Source organism: Denticeps clupeoides, chromosome 8 (assembly GCF_900700375.1).
Source record: "Denticeps clupeoides chromosome 8, fDenClu1.1, whole genome shotgun sequence".
Taxonomy (NCBI): domain Eukaryota; kingdom Metazoa; phylum Chordata; class Actinopteri; order Clupeiformes; family Denticipitidae; genus Denticeps; species Denticeps clupeoides.
In genome coordinates this window covers 22738460-22759926 of record NC_041714.1, presented here as the reverse complement: position 1 = coordinate 22759926, position 21467 = coordinate 22738460, and the positions used below count along the sequence as shown (strand labels likewise).

The 21467-nt window shown below is 50.2% G+C and overlaps 2 protein-coding genes across 7 annotated transcripts; one reads left to right on the top strand and one right to left on the bottom strand.

Moving 5' to 3' along the window:
• Positions 1–2024: 2024 nt before the first annotated feature.
• Positions 2025–6152, bottom strand: ormdl3 (ORMDL sphingolipid biosynthesis regulator 3). 2 transcript variants are annotated; one of them, XM_028989392.1, is made up of 4 exons: positions 5779–6152; positions 5216–5407; positions 4159–4310; positions 2025–3007 (listed from the first exon to the last, which is right to left on the bottom strand). In XM_028989392.1, the coding sequence occupies exons 2-4, from the start codon at positions 5387–5389 to the stop codon at positions 2872–2874; spliced, it is 462 nt and encodes a 153-aa protein (XP_028845225.1). In that variant the 5' UTR covers positions 5390–5407; positions 5779–6152; the 3' UTR covers positions 2025–2871. The 2 variants fall into 2 exon arrangements, with proteins under 2 accessions (XP_028845225.1, XP_028845226.1); XM_028989393.1 differs by having other exon boundaries at positions 5791–6150.
• A 1096-nt stretch (positions 6153–7248) lies between these two features.
• On the top strand, positions 7249–21275 carry wnt3 (wingless-type MMTV integration site family, member 3). 5 transcript variants are annotated; one of them, XM_028989355.1, is made up of 4 exons: positions 7249–7451; positions 16278–16519; positions 18798–19063; positions 20662–21275. In XM_028989355.1, the coding sequence occupies exons 1-4, from the start codon at positions 7249–7251 to the stop codon at positions 21139–21141; spliced, it is 1191 nt and encodes a 396-aa protein (XP_028845188.1). In that variant the 3' UTR covers positions 21142–21275. The 5 variants fall into 5 exon arrangements, with proteins under 5 accessions (XP_028845188.1, XP_028845189.1, XP_028845192.1 ...); XM_028989356.1 differs by having other exon boundaries at positions 7249–7474; XM_028989359.1 differs by lacking the exon at positions 7249–7451 and adding an exon at positions 8504–8806.
• The last annotated feature ends 192 nt before the right edge of the window (positions 21276–21467 follow it).

Here is a 21467-nt window from a genome sequence, read left to right as displayed (position 1 = left end):
AGAAGTTATTTGTGTAATGGTGCAGAAAAAAAGTATTTAGCACCTACAAACAAGCAATAATCCTGTCCCTCAGAGAACTGTCACTTCTTCTTTAAGAAGCTCTTCCATCCTTCACTTGTTACCTCGCCCGTCCACACCTTCAAAACAGTCAGACTCCAACCTCCACCATGGCCAAGACCGGAGAGCTGTCTAAGGACACCAGGGACAAGATTGGACACCTGCACAAGGCTGGGACAAGCACATCTACAACAGGCAAGCAGCTTCGTGAGAAGAGATCAACTATTGGAGCAATTATTAGAAAATGGAACCACTGGCAATCTCCCTCGACCTGGGGCTCCATGCAAGATTTCACCTCGCGGGGTACAGAAACAGCCCAGAAGTACACGGAGGAACTAACAGGTCAATGACCTGAAGAGAGCTGGGACCACAAAGGTAACAAAGGTTATTATTAGTAGCACAGTACGTCGTGGTGGATAAAAATCCCGCAGCGCTACACCATACACTTCTATTTTTGGGGTCCCCCCTCCAGATATAAATCTTACGATAACTCAAGCCAAGGTGGTAGCTTTCGCCTCATTAATGGCCAGAAGACTTGTTCTTCTGTTGTGGAAATCAGACAAGCCCCCCTCTTTCAATGGTTGGATTAAGGAAATGTTCTCCTTGTTGCAGTTGGAAAAACTGCGATGCAGTCAAGCTAATCGTAGAGGTGAACTTTTGGTATTTTTTCTGCCGCATTACACCAATAAATTCTTTAAAAACCATACAATGTGATTCCTTGGGTTTTTTTACATTATGTCCCTCACAGTTGAAGTGTAAAATTACAGACCTCTCATCGTTTTAAGTGGGACAACTTGCACAATTGGTGGCTGCCAGATATTTTTTTTTGCTCCACTGTATAGATCAAACTTCGAAGCTCACAGCAGACTCGGCTTTGCAAACAGAACCATAAAGCACATTTTAGTGTTGTAGTCAAGACCGCCTAAACCGAGAGTAGGACATTGCTGAGACACACTAAGACGAAACAGACGAGGGCTAGAATCAACATCACGTTACTCAAAAGGCATTGCTGTAAAGTGTCATTACTTCATAATGTAATTCATGTTATCTTATCAACGATATTTTCCATATTTCTCTCATTTAAAATCTCCCAGATTTGTCCAATGGGAAATAATATTCTCAGCAATCCTCTCCTATAATCCTCTCCTGGGACGTACCAGAAAGATGTTCATATTAAGTCTCTTATATCAGAGACAGACGCCTCGGGAATCATCCTTTGCTTTGAATTGAAGACAATGGACATTTGGCTCTCAAATGTTCACTGACACTCTTAAATACATTTTCTTCCAGCAAATTTGTCAAATTAACATTAATATGTGCTGGTGACCGTACTGGCTCACTGGTCTACAGTTAGTGACTTAATAAAGGTGTCATGATCCGGTCCGGCACGGGTTACTCCGGGTCCGGATGTAATGTTCCCTGATCGTGTTCACCTGTTGTATAATTATATAATTGTATAAAACTATCCCGTTCGTGTCTGTTCGTGGTCGGGTCAGTGGTTGGTGATGCTCCCGTTCTGTGGACTGTCCTGTGACGTCGTGCATTTGAATTTAGCCACATAAAAAATAATACTGTTCTGTGCGAATGCGCTGTTTTCTCATTCATCAAGAACACTATATCCGAGACCAAGACAAGACCGAGACCAAATAGCTGCAAGCCCTAGACGAGAACGAGACCAAATAGCCTTTAGACCAATACAAGACCGAGACCAAATAGCTGCAAGCCCTAGACGAGAACGAGACCAAATAGCAACGAGACCAAGACAAGACCGAGACCACATAGTGTCCAGACCAAGACAATACCGAGACAAAATAGTGTTGAGACCAAGACAAGATCAAGACCAAAGAGCAATGAGACCAAGACAAGGCCGAGACAAAATAGTGTTGAGACCAAGACGAGACCGAGACCAAATAACAACAAGAACAAGATGAGATCAAAACCAAAGAGCAATGAGACCAAGACAAGAATAAAGTAATGGTTTTTATTTGTTACATTTCTTTTTACATTTTTATTACAAATAGGTTGTGTTTGCTGAAATACATCCCACCATTGTCTGAAAAAAATTATGATTATGACACTGATTTACAGGAAAAAAACGAGCGGCAGTGGCAGAAAATGGCTGAAACAGGATCCGGCAGACGAGCAACATCACGGCTACGAACCTCAGGGTCTCCTGGCGGGGCGGCTGAAACACGACGCTGCCAGAGCGAAGCCTCCGACCTTCACGACGTGACCTCACTTCCTGTGATACGGCCAGACAGACGTTCCACGATGACAGGCTGCTCGTGATCTAAAGCAGTCACCTTCCTGTACCGTGACACATCTGCCATTCAGGGTGACAGAACAACACTTTTTTTTTTTTGTACAAAATTATGAAATGAAATGAATCAGGAACCCGACTGGAAACCGACACACCAAAATGGAGAAGTGATGGGTTCACCAACAGGGTACCTCGTGTCCCCCTTATCCCCAAAGGGATCTACTGAAATATAAATTAGCCTGGCAGGGTCCATCTCTGCCACTGGCATCACATAAGACCTTCACGTTTTAAACTAATGTCCATCTGTCCAGTCTGTCCTAATGTCAATTTTATTCCCCCCAAAAAAGAAGCAAACAGAGGCAGAAGCAGGAAGCACCAGATCAAACCGGAATCTAGTCGCTTCCATGCAGCCTTCACCACATTATCAGTTCCAGGCAGACATGCACCAACACACCTTCATGTTCACATACAAGAATAAAGTGTAAAAGTGTCTCGATTCAGTCTCTGCGTCTCCAGCTGAGCGATGGCCGGACCGTCCCCCAGACACACGGCTGTCAGTACTTATTGATCCCTAAGAGACGGACGCCGTGCAGCTGCGGAAGCTTCGGGATCAGGACCGTGAGGAGGGAGAAGGTGTTGATGATGAAGTGAACGCGGTCGTATTTCGTGTAGAAGCTGGTGAGGAAGTACCTGCAGAGAGAGAGAGAGAGAGAGAGAGAGAGAGAGATGAGAGGTCATCCAGAATGAAACTGGAGACGCGGCTGCTGCCATCAGGAAACAGCAGCAGCTTCTGCAGCTTCTAACTTTATTACCATTCCGGAAAAGCCATCTTCATACATACACACCTAATATAATATAAATACAGGCTGGTAGTAGCCTAGTGGGTAACACACTCGCCTATGAACCTGAAGACCCGGGTTCGAATCCCACTTACTACCATCGTGTCCCTGAGCAAGACACTTAACCCTAAGTTGCTCCAGGGAGACTGTCCCTGTAACTACTGATTGTAAGTCGCTCTGGATAAGGGCATCTGATAAATGCTGTAAATGTAAATGATAAATGCTGTAAATATACTTAACTTACTTATTTACTTTTCATCTCCTTATATTTATTTCTTCCTTATTTGATGGCTGTACATGTCATTACACTGTTATTACTATTATTGTTGTTATATGCACTGCAACCTCTAATATAAAAAAAGAGTGTTTAATCTGCTCCGTTTCTGAATTAAGTCGGGATGAAGTCGTCCAGCACGGAAAGGTGAAGAAAAAAGCCCTTTAACCAGAGAGGAGGATTTTCACCCTGAAATCCGAGATGTTTCCGAGATGTGAGGAACACACAGCCGCTACCTTGTCCGATCGGTCCATAACATCAAAATGCATTTAATCGTGTATTAAATACTCTTTTTCCTTAATTCTGGACAAATCATAGAGAGACGTGACATGACATCACAGGGGCTTTTCCTGTTGAAGGCACTGAGACCGAAACGGGGTGGACACCACATCTGACCAATGTCCCTATTTGGGAGGACGCAGGCACCACGATAGAAACCAAGGCCAAGATAACAAATCTGAGTAGACTGGGGACAGTCAGACTGAAATTGACATATCATCAGAGAGGAGTTAAAATTGACTTTTTCTCACGAACAAAACATGGGGAAATTAATAAGAACCTAGAACCCCATACATAAGACCTAACTTATGTATGAAGCTGAGATGACAATAAAGCTAAAATTTTCACCCATGATGCTTGTTTTTTTAAGGATAATAACTTTATAATAAATGAGCGTAATGTATAACCGGACCTTATCATTTCAGAACCGTGAGAAGTACAGTACTCACAGGATGATGGGGGTGATGGTGAGGAACTTGCGCGAGGCGGTGAACTGCACACCGTAGTCCATCTGCTCCCAGTGCGTCAGCAGACGAGCTTTGCCCTGGTCCGGCGTCTCAAATGGCGTCCCTTTCACCGCGTGCAGCAGGAGGTACATGCACTGCAGAGGGTCAGAAGATGCTGCTAGAACACGGCAGACTCTGCCTACATCAGCAACGATCAGTTTACTAATCCACACCACAATATAGAACCCTTCTTTTTCCTATTTACTGCAGAATAAATGTTAGAAAGCACAGTGATGCAATAATAAATCAAATGATGTAATGCCAAGTCAGGTGAAGATTCAGGCCAACATTTCCAAGCTGTGTGTGGTGTGGAAGTGCGGGAAGAGAAGTAAGTCAGCAGATGGTCCAGCATCTACTTGGTGATTTCATTTCTGATAAAGGTTCTGTCTCATGGCCTTATAGCGCTTCATAGAGTTAGCGTCATTGCAGATGCACCAAATGTAACTTCCTGTTGAGCAATCGTGATAGATCAAGATCTACAGAGAATCCGGAAAGAATTCACAGCGCATCAGTTTTTACACATTTTGTTACGTTGCAGCCTTATTCCAAGATGGATTTTTTTTCTCAGAATTCTACACAAAACACCCGATATGTCATTATGAAAAAAGTTAACTTGAGGTTTTGGCAAATTTATTAAAAAATAAAAAACTGAAGCCACTTCAGTTGTCCTGAAGCCACTCCTTTCATATCTTGTGTGCTTAGGGTCGCTGTCCTGCTGAAAGATGAACCAAGAGCGCTCTGCAGCAGGTTTTCATCCAGGATGTCTCTGCAGAAACATCTCGCGGAAGATCAGGGGAAACAGCAGGCACCTGAGCTCAATTTTGAGGCTGTGAATACATGTGATTTTTTTTTTTATTTTAATTTGTCACGTTGTCATTATGGAATGCTGCGTGTAGAACCCAGGTGGGGGAAAATGAATTTACACCATTTTGTAATAAGGCTGTAATATAAGTGATGCGCCATGCACCGCATGTTTACATGCCCGCATCAGCATGCATACCGTGTTGTGGATGAGATTGGTGAGGGTCCAGACGACTGGAACGCTGACAAACGGGATGCTGAGCAGGATGACGTGCAACAGGCCGATCCCCAGGACGTAGGACAGCCAGATGCCCCGGCTGTTCATCACCCGCGTGTTGGGGTTGACCTCGCTGTGCGCCGTGCCCACGTTCATTCTCACGTCAGGAGGAGACTGTGGGAAATGATAAAAACGCAGCAATATCCGTTTCAACTCTTTATCAGGCCAGCAATGGAATTAATAACCAACAAAATGGGATTAATACTGCATAGACTATTAATAAATTCTCCACATGAGACACACAACACACTTATAATATTACATTTCCAGAATCTAAAGAAAAGCTTCATTATTATAAACGTGTATGTTGTGTATATGTCTAAATGCAAAATATCTTTATTTCTATATATATATATACATACAAATGTTTGTATGTGTGCTTGTTATAAGAAAAAATACTTATCAGAATACTCAGACAGCGGGTCCTTTATATTTTACTTATTGAACTCAGTGAACAGAAACTTGTAGAAAATACAGAGACCAACCGGACTTCTCACCGCCTCGTCCAGAGCCCCTGCAGTCACGCCTCTGTCGGCCTCCGCAGCTCCATGCAGGCCGGTGATGCATTCAACAACTCAGGTGGACCTTCAACCATCCCCCGAACACCCAGATGCTCTCACCCCGCCAGCAGCTGCTGACAACACGGCAGCGTTTTCTAACGGAACGTCCTTCTCCTCGAAGACGTTGCCAGATCGGCTGATATGTAGCCCATCGTGGTCGAGTGGAGAAACCGTATATATCCATCAGCCACAAGCTTCACATTTTTTGTTTATGGTTAAGAAACGAATACAAGAAGATGAATACTTTTTACACAAGCCCACGACTCCATAATGTCACCACAAGAAGTTGCTTATAATACACGCACCAGGCAACAAAAAATTCAGGGTTACGCCATAGAACAAGCTGTTTTTCCAAAGTGAAAAGCGATTGGCTTGACGTTGTCACGTGGATACTGTAGACCAACCAGAAGCGAAGGCGTGGTCCCTTCCTGCCAAAACACGCCCCCCTCTGTAAAAGTCACGACGTCAGAAAACAATTCTATTGGACGATTCTGAACGGGTTGGACTTGGAGGCCTTCTGGGAACAGTAGACTTTTCTCGGCTCCATTCTGAAGTTTCATAACAAATGTTGACGTGACATTATTCGCCTAGACATAAATGGTAATGCAAGTTGTATATGTTAGAAAAATTATAACCACTGAAAGTGGCCCATGTGTAAGGTGGAAATCCGAATTAAATTCCTCAGGCTGAGAGTCCTGATGTCAGTCACTGTAGTTTTCCATAATGCGGTTTTAGCTGGTTGCTTTACATTCTGTAGAAAGCAATGGTGAAATTTTATCTACATAATGTGAAAAAGGATTTTTTATGTATATTACGAGATGTGCACATGTAGTGGTGTGATGTCAGCGTGCTTTCTTGCTTTCTTGGATTACGCTCCTTCAGGCTCGAATCCAGCCTTTCACTGCTGCTTCCACAAACCTCTCAGGGGCAGAAATCTGAGCCGCTTTCCATTCAAGTCGAGCAGTGCTGGATCACTCCATGTTTTAATGCCTTTTCCCATTAACATTCCAACGAGATTCAATATAGCCTCTAGTGTAACTGGAAAGTGTGCCTGGATGTGGATGAAACATTTGGGAACATCACCCAACACTTTTTGGGTGTTATTTTCCACGTACTATGAATGATTAAACAGGTCTCTCCTTGCGGCTTTCAGGTGAAAGTGCAGTACAAATAAAACTTGCTGAACGAATGCAGATGTACCAAAGGTTGTATTTGTGTGAAATGCTGAGTGCACTGGGCACGCACCTGCCCTCCCATGAGAAGGGGCAGAATACAGCACCCTCATGCTTTATAAATGTAGGCAGGAACCTGGGGTGACAGGAGCAGGCCTGAACGCCTGGAACTGCAGTTCCAAACTCAACCAGTAGGTGTCCCTCACAGCACATCCAAGTTCTCATGGCCAGAGCAACCAGAGCCCTGCACTCTTTCAATAAAGTCCGTCATCGCGCCCTAATGGATCATGTCCTGGCTTCCCCGGTGGCTCTGCAGCGACGCAGGGATGAGCAGCTACACTCCAGGAAGTGGAGGGAGGTTCTGAGGAGGATCAGGCCCATCGTCAGCAGTAGACCAGCCTCGCAGCCTCGCTACCATGGATTAAGGTCGCGCCCCGGTTATAACATCAGTAGGAATTCCTTTTTATTCTGACATCTCCAGTACGAAATGCATGCTGATTGGTATTTGTATATATTTTTTATTCCTTCATCTGCATGAACGTGCTGTAATTGTCTCCGGACGGATAATAACAGTCAGGATTTGCCCGTGATCTGTGATCTCGGAGGGCTGCAGGGATCGGTCCAGCAGGAAAAGGCCGTCGGAGTTGGACTCCATTACAGCGCTATGTAGGAAGCTGGGGATTAGAAGACCAAAGAATTTCAATAAAAGAAGTGTCTGTTTGGGGGTAGCTTCGGGGGTGAGAGGGCCTTCGGGCATTGTTGGGTATTGTCCCGCGGATGAATGAGAGTGGGAGGGCACTGGGGCTTTTTTAAAGAGGGGGGGTGTCTTATTACACAGGGAGATGAGGAACGGGGGGCTGTTGACTCTTCTTCTTCTAACGTGAATAAAGTCTCTCCTCCATACGGCATTCGCAATATCCTGCAATATTGTGGGATACTGAAGCGGCCCCGTAATCAGAAGGTCGCCGGTCCGAGTCCCGACCCGCCAAGGTGCCACCGAGGTACCCTTGATGAAGGTCCCGTCCCCACACACTGCTCCCCGGGCGCCTGTCATGGTCCCCACTGCTCACCAAGGGTGATGGTTAAATAGAGAGGACACGTTTCACCGTGTCACCGCGTGCTGTGCTGCAGTTTTGCACAATGACAATCACGTCACTTTCAGTGCACTGCATCGCATTATTAATATTCCAAGCATATAGACAAATGCTTAAAAATAATTGAAGGATTTGTCCATAAGGTGAACTTTTAAACCGTCAGGAGCTGCTATAATTCATGAAATTACGGGGAGAAGGAACGGCGCGGCAGCCAAAGTCGACGGGACGCGAGTGAAACCGTTTTGGTGACAGTGGTGACGGTCCCTGCTTCCCTCGCGCACATTTGCTGCAGATGGAGGGGAACGAGTTCCAGACGACACATTAATGGAGGGTGTAAAAACAGAGCTGGGACTGTCGCAGCGGGAACGCGTTACGGCGCTGGCGCGCACGCGGCCTCCTGTTCTCTCCGCGCCTGTCACTCAAGGCGCTCACGCACGCACCTGGGCGCCTCGTCCCTGTCACCGGCCGAGAGGAAGTGCCAGCGCGGCCAGGGCCTCGGGTGGGGCGCAGGGGGCCGCGGCGCGTTGCCCCGATTTCAGCCCTTTTCACAACAAGCAGATTCACGAGGCCCTCGTTCTCCCAAATAGCAAATAATGAAATTCTTCGCAGAGAGACAGAGGACGAGGACGAGGAGGACAGAGGTGGAACGGCGGAGGGGTGTGGAGGTTTACAAAGAAGGAAAAGATGGTAAGAATGAATGAAAGAGAGAAAAGAGAAGGGGCGGGGTCGGGCGTGTTAAGAAACGGTTTTAGATGTGTGTGTGTGTGTGCGTGTGTGTGTGTGTGTGTGTGTGTGTGTGGACGCCCCGGTAATCCGGGTTTTATTGGGTCCCTGTGTCCGGCCACGACGTCCAGATTGAGAAGGCTGGGGTGGGGGTCTCAGACTTTAGGAGGAGGGACACATGTCCCTCTGCAGCAAGAGGCCTGAGAAGGAACGGGGTCTGCGTCGCCGTAGAAACCAGCGCTGCAGGGGTCCTATGTGTGTGTGTGTGTGTGTGTGTGTCCAACTAGAACACACCAACACAGACCACCTCTCTATTTAAGATGAAAACACTGGCACACACTCACACACACACACACACACCGACCAATCAAAGACACCTATCACTCACCAACACTTTCCCATGATGCACTGCTTCTCACCTTTCAAAACGTCATTGTGTTTCATCACACCAAACATCCAGAATTCCGCCATGTTCCAGGAATGATTTTTGGTGAATTATAAGACGTGCGGTTCATTATCCAGTAAGATTTGTGTGTCTCATCAGGTGGAGAAATATTCCCAATTGGTAACAGATTTTGGGCGTCTACGGTTTATTAAAAATATGATTCCGCGTGAAGAAGCGGCGTCCGTCCGCGCCCGCAACACAGCGCAGTCAGCTGACCTCCGGCTCGAACCCTGAGACCCGCGCCAGCTCTTCTCCACAACTCAGCAGTTTAATTATGCCTGCAGGTTGTCATCTGCACGACAATAAATTAAAGGCCCTAAATCAGCCCGAGACGCCGTCCAAGTGCCGTCTCGTCCCCGCGGCAGCCGCTCGTCCCCTATAATTCTAATTGCGCTGTTTGTTCTGCAGCGGTTTGTCGTGTTGCGGTCTTGACCTGCGAGAAACGTGGTTCCAATGTTGCGGAGATGCCGGCTGCAGAACGTTCCCTGTCACGTCTCGTAAATCTCGGCCGTGTCGCGGCTCCCCACGCCGGCCCTGGCATGTCGAGGGCCATCTGTCACCCCTCAGGAATGCTGCGAGGCCGATCGACAACAATGGGGCTGATGGGAAACAGATCCCGGCCCACGAGCGTCTCGGGCCCGCCCCGGTCCGTCCGCCCGTCCCTCCACCCGCTCGAGGGGACCTCGGTGGCACCGTGGCGGTTCCGCCCTCAGCTCCCTCAGGTCGGGGCCATTCCAGGCCGACTTTGATGTGGGGAGATGAAGGTGTGGGAGAAGAAACGAGGGTCGGTGAGGCCGACCTCCGGGCTGTTGGTCAGTCTCCAGGACGCAGGTGTCCAGGTGGCCAGCGGTGAGAACCTGAGAGCGGGCAGGCACACCGGAATACGGTGAATTCGTTCCTACTGCATGAAAAATGTGGAGATTTTTGGTGTTTGTAAACTGATCTTGTCCCCGAGCCCAATAAAGTGACGTTTGGTCTCATCAGAATGACAATGGCGGCGAGGTGAAGTGTGGTGCTCTGCCTCCGGGCCGGCGCTCTTTATGGCTTTATTGTGCTCCCTTTGTGGCCTGTCGTCAGGAGGGGACGACACCCCGAACGCTCCCCGCGCCCCCCTGCGCACACACACCGTACGCGCGGATCCGGGCCGCGGTCCCGGCGCAGAACCCGGCCGTGGGCACGGGCCCCGGGCGGGCCCTGCCGGCGCCACGGGCCGGGGGACTTTCAATTAAAGGAGATAGAACGGGGGCGGAAAAAGTCTACCTTTTACTCCGCCCCTCCGTCCCTCCCTCCCTCTCTCCCGCCCTCCGTCTCCCTCTCTCTCTCTCTCTCTCTCTTTCTTTCTTTTCCACATTACCAGGGGGTGCTGTGTGATTGACAGATGGGAAGGAATAATAATTTTTTTCGTAACCTCAGGCCGTCCCCTGTGATTGGTGTGCGAGCTGACGTCCCCGAAGCCCCTTTAATATTGGCCCCGTGGACGAGGCGTCCTAAAGGGAGGAAAAGTGGAGCGAGAGAGAGAGATATCTACCTTGGGGAAGATCCTCAGAGAGGGAAGGGTAGGAGCGTGTGTGGGTGTGTGTGTGGGTGGGTGTGTGTGTGTGTATGTGTGTTTGCACGCGCGTGTGTGTGTGTGTGCATTAAACTACTGGGAGTCAAACACACTCCCCTGTCCAAACTCAATCAAGGCGAAGAGAAGAAGAAGAAGCCGCCGCTGTCTCCTTTTAGCCGCTTTTTTTTTTTTTGCCATTTGAAACGTAATCATTTTCAGGTATTCCGGCGTTCATTTGCCCGGAGCCGTGGGAACTTTGGGAATTTTCCTCCACTCTGGGACGCTCCATGCGCTGATCCGTCTCCACTTTGGTCCCAGAAGACACACCTCATGGATTTGAACCTGATTGGATATATGATGTGTTTGTGGTTGTCCGGCTCTAGGGTGCTTGGCGGCTATCCCATCTGGTGGTGAGTACCGAACATCTCCGCATTTCTGCATCCAGCTCCCGACCAACCGGGCGGGAACGGCGGTCGGTGCCGCTCTTTTTCGTCCCGATTGGCGCAGCCAGGCGTTCATTCAAACTGGCACTGACAGAGTGGGACGCCGTTTAATTTATTCTTCCGAACCATGTGCTGTCCATGTGATTTAAAACCGCTTTTACCGCAACTTTACTGCTCAAAACGTGTAGAAATGAAGGAATATTTGTGAAACCTTGTGTTACTACATTATTCTGGATGTAGAGTAATGTTGGACCAGCCGCATTTCCAGCCTCCGCGGTTCCCACATTTCCCTCCACGCCTCTGACCCGGGATCTCCATGTTGGGAACGGTAATAATCGGGCCGACGTGTGACTGAGCGGACCTGGCACTGGTGCCATGGCGGCCACCAGCAGCATTTTCTGCTCTCGTTTATGGATGATGGGTCACCCCCCACACACACACACACACACACACACACAGTGTGGGGCGGTGGTGGCCTAGCGGTTAAGGAAGCGGCCCCGTAATCAGAAGGTTGCCGGTTCGATTCCCGATCTGCAAAGCACCGTCCCCACACACTGCTCCCCGGGCGCCTGTCATGGTGCCCACTGCTCACTCAGGGTGATGGTTAAATGCAGAGGACAAATTTCACTGTGTGCACCGTATGCTGTGCTGCTGTGTATCACATGTGACAAATCACTTCACTTTCACACACACACACACACACACACACAGTGCAGATGTGTGTTCCGCCGGGATGGCGGCTCATTGCGCCACGATTCCTGCGGTGATCCGGAGAGACGGGGCGGGGCTACAGGTGAATAGTCAGGTGCTGAGGAACGAGTGTCACTGTGTGCCGTCATCGCTGTCTCTCTCTCTCTCTCTCACACACACACACACACACACACACACAGAAGTCATTCTGGGGTGTCAATCAAACCGTTACAGAACAAAGTACGACAAGGTGCAGTGACGTGATAGGGACAGAGTTCCTCACACACACACACACACACACACACACACACATACAGAAGATGACTCTCGACTGCTGTCTTCATAAATTCTCCAGACAGGAGTTATGAGTTATGACTTTTCTGTCTGGGAAACTTGTGGCAAAAAGGCTTAAATTTGGCGTCTCAACACACACCTGAGGAGAACAGGACTCATCTGTTAATAACTACATTAATAAACTAATAACTTTTAATGATTTAATCTTCATCTCCCACACAAATCTTAAGAAAAGTTAAAAGGCCTCATGCAGTTTAAACAGAAAAACGAGAAATGATCTTTAAAAAGGAAGATAACGTGATGGGCCAGCGGTGTTCGGGCTTCGCCGTCCCATCCCGGCCGCTCTACGAAGGTGAGGCGACACGCTGTGCTCCCCTGCCGGGCTGCGGGGACCCCGACCTGCCACGGGCGTCCCCGCTGACCCGGCTCCCGGCCTCTGGAATGTCATTATCTGTCCCCCGCCCCCCTCCAGGATCACTTTAATGATGCTCACCGCGAGAAAATCCCCCCGTCTGTCACGCCGTGTGAAAAGATCAAGGATGTTGGAGTGTTTTGTTGAGCACTTAAGAGCGGCGCTGCCGTGAATGGGAGCGGATGGCGGGGGGAAAGAATGTTATTCCACAGACTTATAGGCTCAGCGCCAATGGCAACGGATATCCACCGAGCGATGGGGCGTTCGATTATACCACCGAGGCGCCCAAAGGCCGCTTTAATTGGTTTCTGTTTGGTTTTCACAGGGCAGCCACGCCCCCTCTGATTCGTACGGGTGTCCTGCCACCTCGGGGACGGCCCCACGTTACCGCTCAGGTCGCCCGGTCCATCGCAGGCGGGGGACTCAGGGAGAGGAGCACGTCTTAAAGGGTCCCCCCGCTTTCACAAACAGAAGCCAAAAGGGACATTTTGAGTTCACAAGTTGGAACCAGGACGAGCGAAGGCAGAAACAGGGGTCGCCATTTTTCATCTTTTATCTGATCAGCCCTGAGCTCCGGGCCTGCAAATAAACCGGTGAAAAGAGAGAGCCAGAGAGCGAGAGAGAGAGAGAGAGAGAGAGACGTTTCATGTTCTGCTGTCCTGGACCTGCCATCCTCATTAATTCCTCCGGTCTGTAACGGGTGCGAATGATTACCCGCCGGGATGCGTTTCCTGCAGCGGGGCGAGCCAGTGTGCACACGCACCGCTCGACTGAGGAATGACTGGCATTCGTGCACACCAGCCCCCTTGCACAACTGTCTGCGCGTATGATAAATCTTCTTCTTTTTTCGTAACTATAAATTCCTCAAGCAAAAACTTACCTGCCAGGCAAAAAAAAAAACAAAAAAAAGTCCATTTACCGACTGATTCGCTTCTCTTTTTTCTCTCATGATAACTGGAGCTGTGCTGCTGGAAACTGGGGTCCCGGGTAAATGAGGTGCATGGTATAAGGCGGCGTGGTTGGCAGGCAGGGCTGCATGGCGCCGAAGTACGAGCAGCCACTCCCGGCTCTCCGCAGGCGTCCAGCATGGCTCGGGGACGAATGCGGCGGGGAGCGGTCTCCGATCCCACTTTCCCTCCCCGCCTTAAACTTTACACCAATTCTAATCTGCATAGTGCTGATACTGATGTACAAGACCCGGAGCAGGGGACATTCACAGAGAAAGAACACTTCTGTAATATGAAGTGTTTTAATTGTGTCTGACGCCCAGAAGATGAACTATAATGATTTTATAAAGGGAAGAAGTAGCTGGGGAATTCTCATTCCATCGTCGCTGGGCATTATATTCACAGGCCTGAAATAAGGAAAACGTGGGGACTTTGTGGGGACGCTGGACGTGTGGCCTGGTAATGACCTACATGAGGCTGTCAGGTGGCATCTCCACCGGTTCAAAAGGTTTCTGGTTTCTCCTGCCTCTAGTTATGCTTACTGACCTTCTGTAGACCAGACCACCCACCCACACACTGGCCCAGCAGCAACAGGACAAGACTGAGTGTGTGTGTGTGTGTGTGTGTGTGTGTGTGTGTGTGTGTGTGTGTGTGTGTGTGTGAAGAATCAGTTATTGATCAATACATTTGAAATGTGAATGCTGAGAATGTATGAAGGTGGAAGACCAGCATTCTTATAAGAACCATCCAGAAACAGACTGCTTGCCGTACATAACTTTCACCATTTTAAAAATAACACAAAAAGAAATACAGGTCCAAATGAACACACACACACACACACACAAACAGAATCTCCCTCTATCTCTCTCTCTCTCACACACACACACACTCACCTAGAACCATAGAGGAAAAAAGAGGCCTGGGGCAAGAGCCGGCCATCAAACCTGAACAGACAAGCACCTGATGTGAGGCCCAGAATCTTCTCTGGATTTCTTCCCCTAAACTCCACCCCCTGTCTCTCTCTCTCTCTCTCTCTCTCTCTCTCTCACACACACACACACACACACACACACCCTCTCAGGGGGACTCCCGTTTAACACATGCAGCCAACAGGTCAGGATCACGGTGAACCTCGCACACGAACAGCAGCGCGCTTGGCCGATTCACCATCGGGGTCACAGCCGGTCCTCACTGCTCCCCGAAAACCGGTCCCATCAGACATCAGCGCCCCACCGGTGTCAGAGAGCGAGCGCGACCTCCGGCTGTAAATATGCAATTATGACGCTTACTCACTTCATCACATGACAGGCGGCGGGAAACGAGGGCGCAAGAACTTCCCAAAAGTCGACTGTTACCCCGACCGACCTTCACATTCAGAACGGAAACGTGTCCAGCAGACACACACACACACACACACACACACGCAGGGCAGCGGGCCGGTAGCAGGCGCCCGCAGGGCAGGGTAGGTGGCACGCCCAGCTGATCTGTGGGTCGGGTATCAAAGCGCCCCGACGCAAGTTACCTCATCTGCGCGCCGCTCTGACAGCACATGAAAGAGCAGCCGGCCCTCCGACACTCCGACAATACGGATCAAAGCGGGAACCGTGTCAGAGGCTCCGCCCGCCCCGGGATCACAAAACCAGGGGGACTTTTCTCTGCCGCCTGTTTGTGTGCGTTGAGGGCTAGTTGTCTGTCAGACGTGTGTGTGTGTGTGTGTGTGTGAGGATCGGGTTCCACCCTGCGGTGGTTGAGCTCATCCTCATCAGGACCGCTGTTTACCCACAATCCTCCCTGAGGCCTGCAGCCAGTCCCGAATCTCACTGCCTCTATATGTGTGTGTGTGTGTGTGTGTAGCATTTATATCTGAGTGAGGACCAGGTGTTCTGGTGATACTACACACACACACGCACACACACACACACACACACCTGAACGTAAATCTGCACAAACAGAAGCCCCTGAAATTCTGTTACAGGAGCGCTCGCGGCCCCTCGTGGGACGGGGTGGGGGGAGCCGATTTCATGCTGCAGCATATGTTCACGAATAAACAATCACACTCTCAATATTCCATAAATATTTCATGGCAAAGGCAATTATATCTGGGAGTGTGCTGAAGCGGTTTTGTTTGAGCCTGTCACAACGCTAAGCGTGTTAAAACACGGACACATCCCCATATCTGAGACGGTGGGGGGGGGGGGGCAATTAAAATAAATTCCCTGAATAAAATATATTGGCTTCTGACAGCCAGCGAGCAGACAGCGATTTCTCACCACGACACACAAATCACACAACGCACAACGGTGACCAGACACGCCCATACGGTACAAATCCTCCACGTACCGTCCAGCACGATGTAGGAAGAGATTGTGGCATTTATTGACCTGAAATCTATTCCAAGGTCCCTACGGTCATTCAAAACGCCTTGAAAAGTTGTGGAAAAGTCACGTGACTGTATATCCATTTACAACTACAGCGTTTAAATCCAGCACCTGCGTAGAGAACTGATGATCGATGCCGGAACTCCGGCTTGGGCCTGTGCGGAAATGAGACTTTTTGTTTGGAAATTCTTGGGTAAAAAAAGTTCAGCGCTACGCTGTGTATGGTTGCGTGGTTACGGTCGCATGAACTGTCACACTGTCACCTCCCCACCTCCAGGTCTCTAGCCCTGGGACAGCAGTACTCATCCCTCGGCTCCCAGCCCATCCTGTGCGGCTCCATCCCGGGCCTGGTGCCCAAGCAGCTGCGCTTCTGCCGGAACTACATCGAGATCATGCCCAGTGTGGCCGAAGGCGTGAAGCTGGGCATCCAGGAGTGCCAGCACCAGTTCCGCGGGCGCCGCTGGAACTGCACCACCATCAAGGACAACCTGGCCATCTTTGGTCCTGTGCTTGACAAAGGTACAGAATGGGTAAAACTTTCTGAAATGGAGGAACTACGAAACTGAATCAAAACCGAAAGAGCCACATAATTAGTCATCAGAAGTGGGGTGAGAGGTCACCGCTGTTGGAACAGTTAATACCGTTTCTTTAAACAGTGATACTTTCTCGCACACACACACACACACACACACACACAGCTCCTGAATAAGTGTGCTGAATGGTGGGATTGGAGTTGGTGGCGAGGACACGCCGCAGAATGGAAATGAATCGGTGTGTGTGTCAGGAAGAAGTATGAATTAAAGAAAGAGAGGGAGAGAGAGAGAGAGAGAGACGAGATGAGAGCGAAGGGGAGCCAAATGAGATTACAAGCAATAGAAAAGGGCTCGGGGCTCAGAGCAACCCCTACTGTGCGTGAAGCCAGAGGAGAGCAGATCTCTGGGCTCCATCTCCCAAAAAAAACCCTTTCACACGCCCTTTTGACTCGGTCAGAACACAGTCTGAAAGGGAACCTCCCCAGTCCTCACTAAACAAGACAAGGTGGCATGGAGAAGAGAGGAGAAGAGAGGAGAAGAGAAGAGAAGAGAAGAGAAGAGAAGAGAAGAGAAGAGAAGAGAGGAGAATATAGGAGAAGGGAGGAGAAGAGAGGAGAAGAGAGGAGAAGAGAAGAGAAGAGAGGAGAAGAGAGGAGAAGAGAAGAGAAGGGAGGAGAAGAGAGGAGAATATAGGAGATGGGAGGAGAAGGGAGGAGAGGAGATAAGAGGAGAGGAGAAGAGAGGAGAGGAGAGGACAAGGGAGGAGAAGAGAAGAGAAGAGAGGAGAAGGGAGGAGAAGAGAGGAGAAGGGATGAGAAGATCATAGGGTGTTAGTAGCCTAGTGGGTAACACACTCGACTATGAACCAGAAGACCCAGGTTCAAACCCCACTTACTACCATCGTGTCCCTGAGCAGGACACTTAACCCTGAGTGTCTCCAGGGGGGGACTGTCCCTGTAACTACTGGTTGTAAGGTGCTCTGGATAAGGGCGTCTGGTAAATGTGGTAAATGTAAATGTAAAGAAGAGAGGAGAAGGGAGGAGAAGAGAGGAGATGAGGAGATGAGAAAAGAGCAGAGCAGAGCAGAGCAGAGCAGAGCAGAGAAGAGAAGAGAAGAGAAGAGAAGAGAAGAGAAGAGAAGAGAAGAGAAGAGAAGAGAAGAGAAGAGAAGAGAAGAGAAGAGAAGGTGTGGAGCTGGAGCTTTTTTGGTGCTGTGAGGTGCTGGTGGAGCTTGTCTGGGGTGGATGATAATTCTGGAAAGAAGTGTATGTCTGCATGAGAGCTAAGGAAAGAATGAGACGCACTGTTTGTGTGTGGGTGTTGTGAGTGTGTGTGTGTTTGTGTTATGTGTGTTATGTATGTGTGTTAGGGGGGTCGTCCCTTCAGGGAATGCCAGCCCCGTCTCTGGCCTGAGACTCCTGGGTTGGGGACGAGCAGGCTGCTGGGTCCCTTTGTCTGGGTAATACAGTGTGACACCAGGCAGACAAAGGCAGATTGATGGACCCAGCAGGTAGCTGCTGGAGCGCCCCCTTTGGCCACCGGCCACAGCCGGTCTGCCAACTCCCAGCTACCCCCCAGGACCCACGACCAGCACCACTCTCACAGCCAAGTGGCATTAAAGCGCGTGTGAGGCGGAGGGGGAGAGCGGGGCGTCGGACCCCGCAGAACACGATCAGCTGAAAGCGAGAAGAGCCGACGGCACGTCGGGGGGGCTTCTGCAGCGTAAACACGGTGTCTGGTGACCGAACTGGCTATTGCATTTCACCAGCGTTTTGTCACTCACATGACAGCCGAGTGGGACGATATCTGTCTGCTGCACATCGTGTCTCCAGAGACCGAACATGCACATTAGAGAAAAACCCCACGGCACAAACTGGAGGAACCTCGGTTCGGGGGAGAGGGAGCGGGGCCGCTGCAGACGGTTTTTATGTAATAAGGTGGCTGAGGTGACGCGGTGACGCGGAGCCGACTGTCACCAGTGGCCTTGGGGCGAGAGACGGGCGAGGAGAGACGAACACTCGTGAAACACAACTCCAGACAGAAGGCAGCATCTTTGCACTGACCCAAGGTCACCGAATCCTCAGCAAGCGTTCGGCGGCGGTGACAATAATCGGCCAGCTCGGTGGCAGCACGCGATCGGTGTGAAAATGATCCCTGGCCCGAGGCGCGGGGGGAGAAACCGGAGTCGGGACGGTTCCAGAAAAAGTTCTATAGAACGTTCCTGCTCCATCATGCTGACGGCGTTCCTCTTTCCTCCTGCCCAGCCACCAGGGAGTCGGCGTTCGTCCACGCCATCGCCTCGGCCGGGGTGGCCTACGCCGTGACGCGCTCGTGTGCCGAGGGAACCTCCACCATGTGCGGCTGCGACTCCCACCACAAGGGGCCGCCGGGGGAGGGCTGGAAGTGGGGAGGCTGCAGCGAGGACGCCGAGTTCGGGGTGCTGGTGTCGCGGGAGTTCGCCGACGCCCGCGAGAACCGGCCCGACGCGAGGTCGGCCATGAACCGGCACAACAACGAGGCGGGACGCATGGTGGGTGCCGCTCACGTAGGCCAGTACCTTCCCAACGTTCCATACAAATACAATTCCTCTTCAGTCACACTTTTAATGGCGTTCTTAATAAAACCGGTTACTGTTCAGCAAGTTGTTACTCAGAAACGTGGAAATTCGTTGGATAACTGTGTAAATGTCACTATACTGTCAATGAGACGTTGAGCGTAAATTAAAACAGAACAAGCCACACAAATTACAGGTAGAATTTCTTCTCCTTTTTGGAGATGATATTCTGATGAGCCACGTTCCATTAGAAGAACCAGTAAATCGCGTATTAATGGGACCAATTTAAATATCAATCACCGCCAGTGACCAGAGAAAGAGGCTTTAAATACACACGAGTTATGTTCACACGCATTTACATTTACATTAAAGGCGTTTATTCAGAGCGACTTACAACGCGCTTCCATGTCACCATGGATGAAGTGGTCAGTTCTGGTTCACCAGGACCCCCAACTATGAATACAATCTTTTTATTCACTCTGTTCCAGTTTCTATACAGAAGTCAGACAAGAAGAAGGTTACAAGTTCATCTAAATCTTCTCTAAAGAGGAAGGTCTTGAGCTGCCGTTTGTAATACGCCAATTACGTTATATAGATACAACATAATAATGCAGAACGCAGACTGTGAAGACAGGTAAGAACTGGGGAAAAAAAGACTTAATTACCCCACTTTCTGAGTAACAAGACACCGAACAAAGATTTGCTTGTGCTTCCGGGGGCCCGGCGAGCTCACGCGAAATTTCATTTCAAATTAGGGGGTAATTACCCTCATTGGGAGCCGAGGCTTTCATGCCATCCATAACATGCATCCCTGCTAAATTCCGTGACTTTAGTCAATAGCTGCGGGGCTGCTTTTGCCAGGACTTAAACCATCACTTGTCCTGTCAGAGCTGAGACGTGGAGTCCTTTAGGACAGTATAATGGCGGAGACCACACGCCGAGGACTGGCCCTTTGATCCGGGCCAGAAAGAAGCTGGGCTGAGACCACAGGGGCAGGCAGTGAGACAGACAGCCTCTGTCAGGACCCCAGGCCGGCCCACCTGTCTTTCTGAGGCCACAGAGCCGCACCCCTTCAAACACCTGCCATCCTGGGGAATTCTGCAGACAAGAAAAGCGACTCCACCGCAGCTGGAGTCGTTTTTCTTTTAATGTAAAGTGATGCGATTGTCATTGTGAGACGCTGCAGCACAGCACACAGTGACACAGTGAAACGTGTCCTCTGCATTTAACCCATCACCCTTGGTGAGCAGTGGGCACCATGACAGGCGCCCGGGGAGCAGCGTGTGGGGACAGGACCTTCATCAAGGGGACCTCAGTGGCACCTTGGCGGGTCGGGATTCGAACCGGCAACCTTCTGATTACGGGGCCGCTTCCTTAACCGCTCGGCCACCGCCGCCCCACTGTCCCCTTGCTGCTTGGGAATGTCGGAAATGAAGTCCTGTCCAATAACCTCCTAGCCTGGCAGGTCGGGAAGCGGGCCTGTAATTGGACCGTCCCCACACACTGCTCACCAAGGGCGATGGTTAAATACCATGTGACACATGTCCTAACGGCGCTTCTCCGTCCCCCTCCAGACCATCCTGGAGAACATGCACCTCCGCTGCAAGTGCCACGGCCTGTCCGGCAGCTGCGAGGTGAAGACTTGCTGGCTGGCGATGCCCGACTTCCGGCTGCTGGGCGACTTCCTGAAGGACAAGTACGACAGCGCCTCGGAGATGGTGGTGGAGAAGCACCGCGAGTCCCGTGGCTGGGTGGAGACGCTGCGCGCGAAGTACACCTTCTTCAAGCACCCCACCGAGCGGGACCTGGTCTACTACGAGGGCTCCCCCAACTTCTGCGAGCCCAACCCCGAGACGGGCTCCTTCGGAACCCGCGACCGCGTGTGCAACGTGTCGTCTCACGGCATCGAGGGCTGCGACCTGCTGTGCTGCGGACGAGGACACAACACGCGGACCGAGAAGCGGAAGGAGAAATGTCACTGTATCTTCCACTGGTGCTGCTACGTCAGCTGCCAGGAGTGTGTCCGCGTGTACGACGTGCATACGTGCAAATGACGGGGAGACGGGGCGCGCACACACATACACACACGTACACACACTCACATTCACACACCACATACACACACACACGCCACATACACACGTACACATACACACACCACACACATACACACACACACACCACATTCACACACATACACGTATACATACACACATGCACACACTCACATGCACACACACCACATACACACTCACACGTACACAAACACCACATACACACGTACACATACACACGTACACGTACACATACACACACCACATACACACGTACACATACACACGTACACGTACACATACACACACCACATACACACGTACAC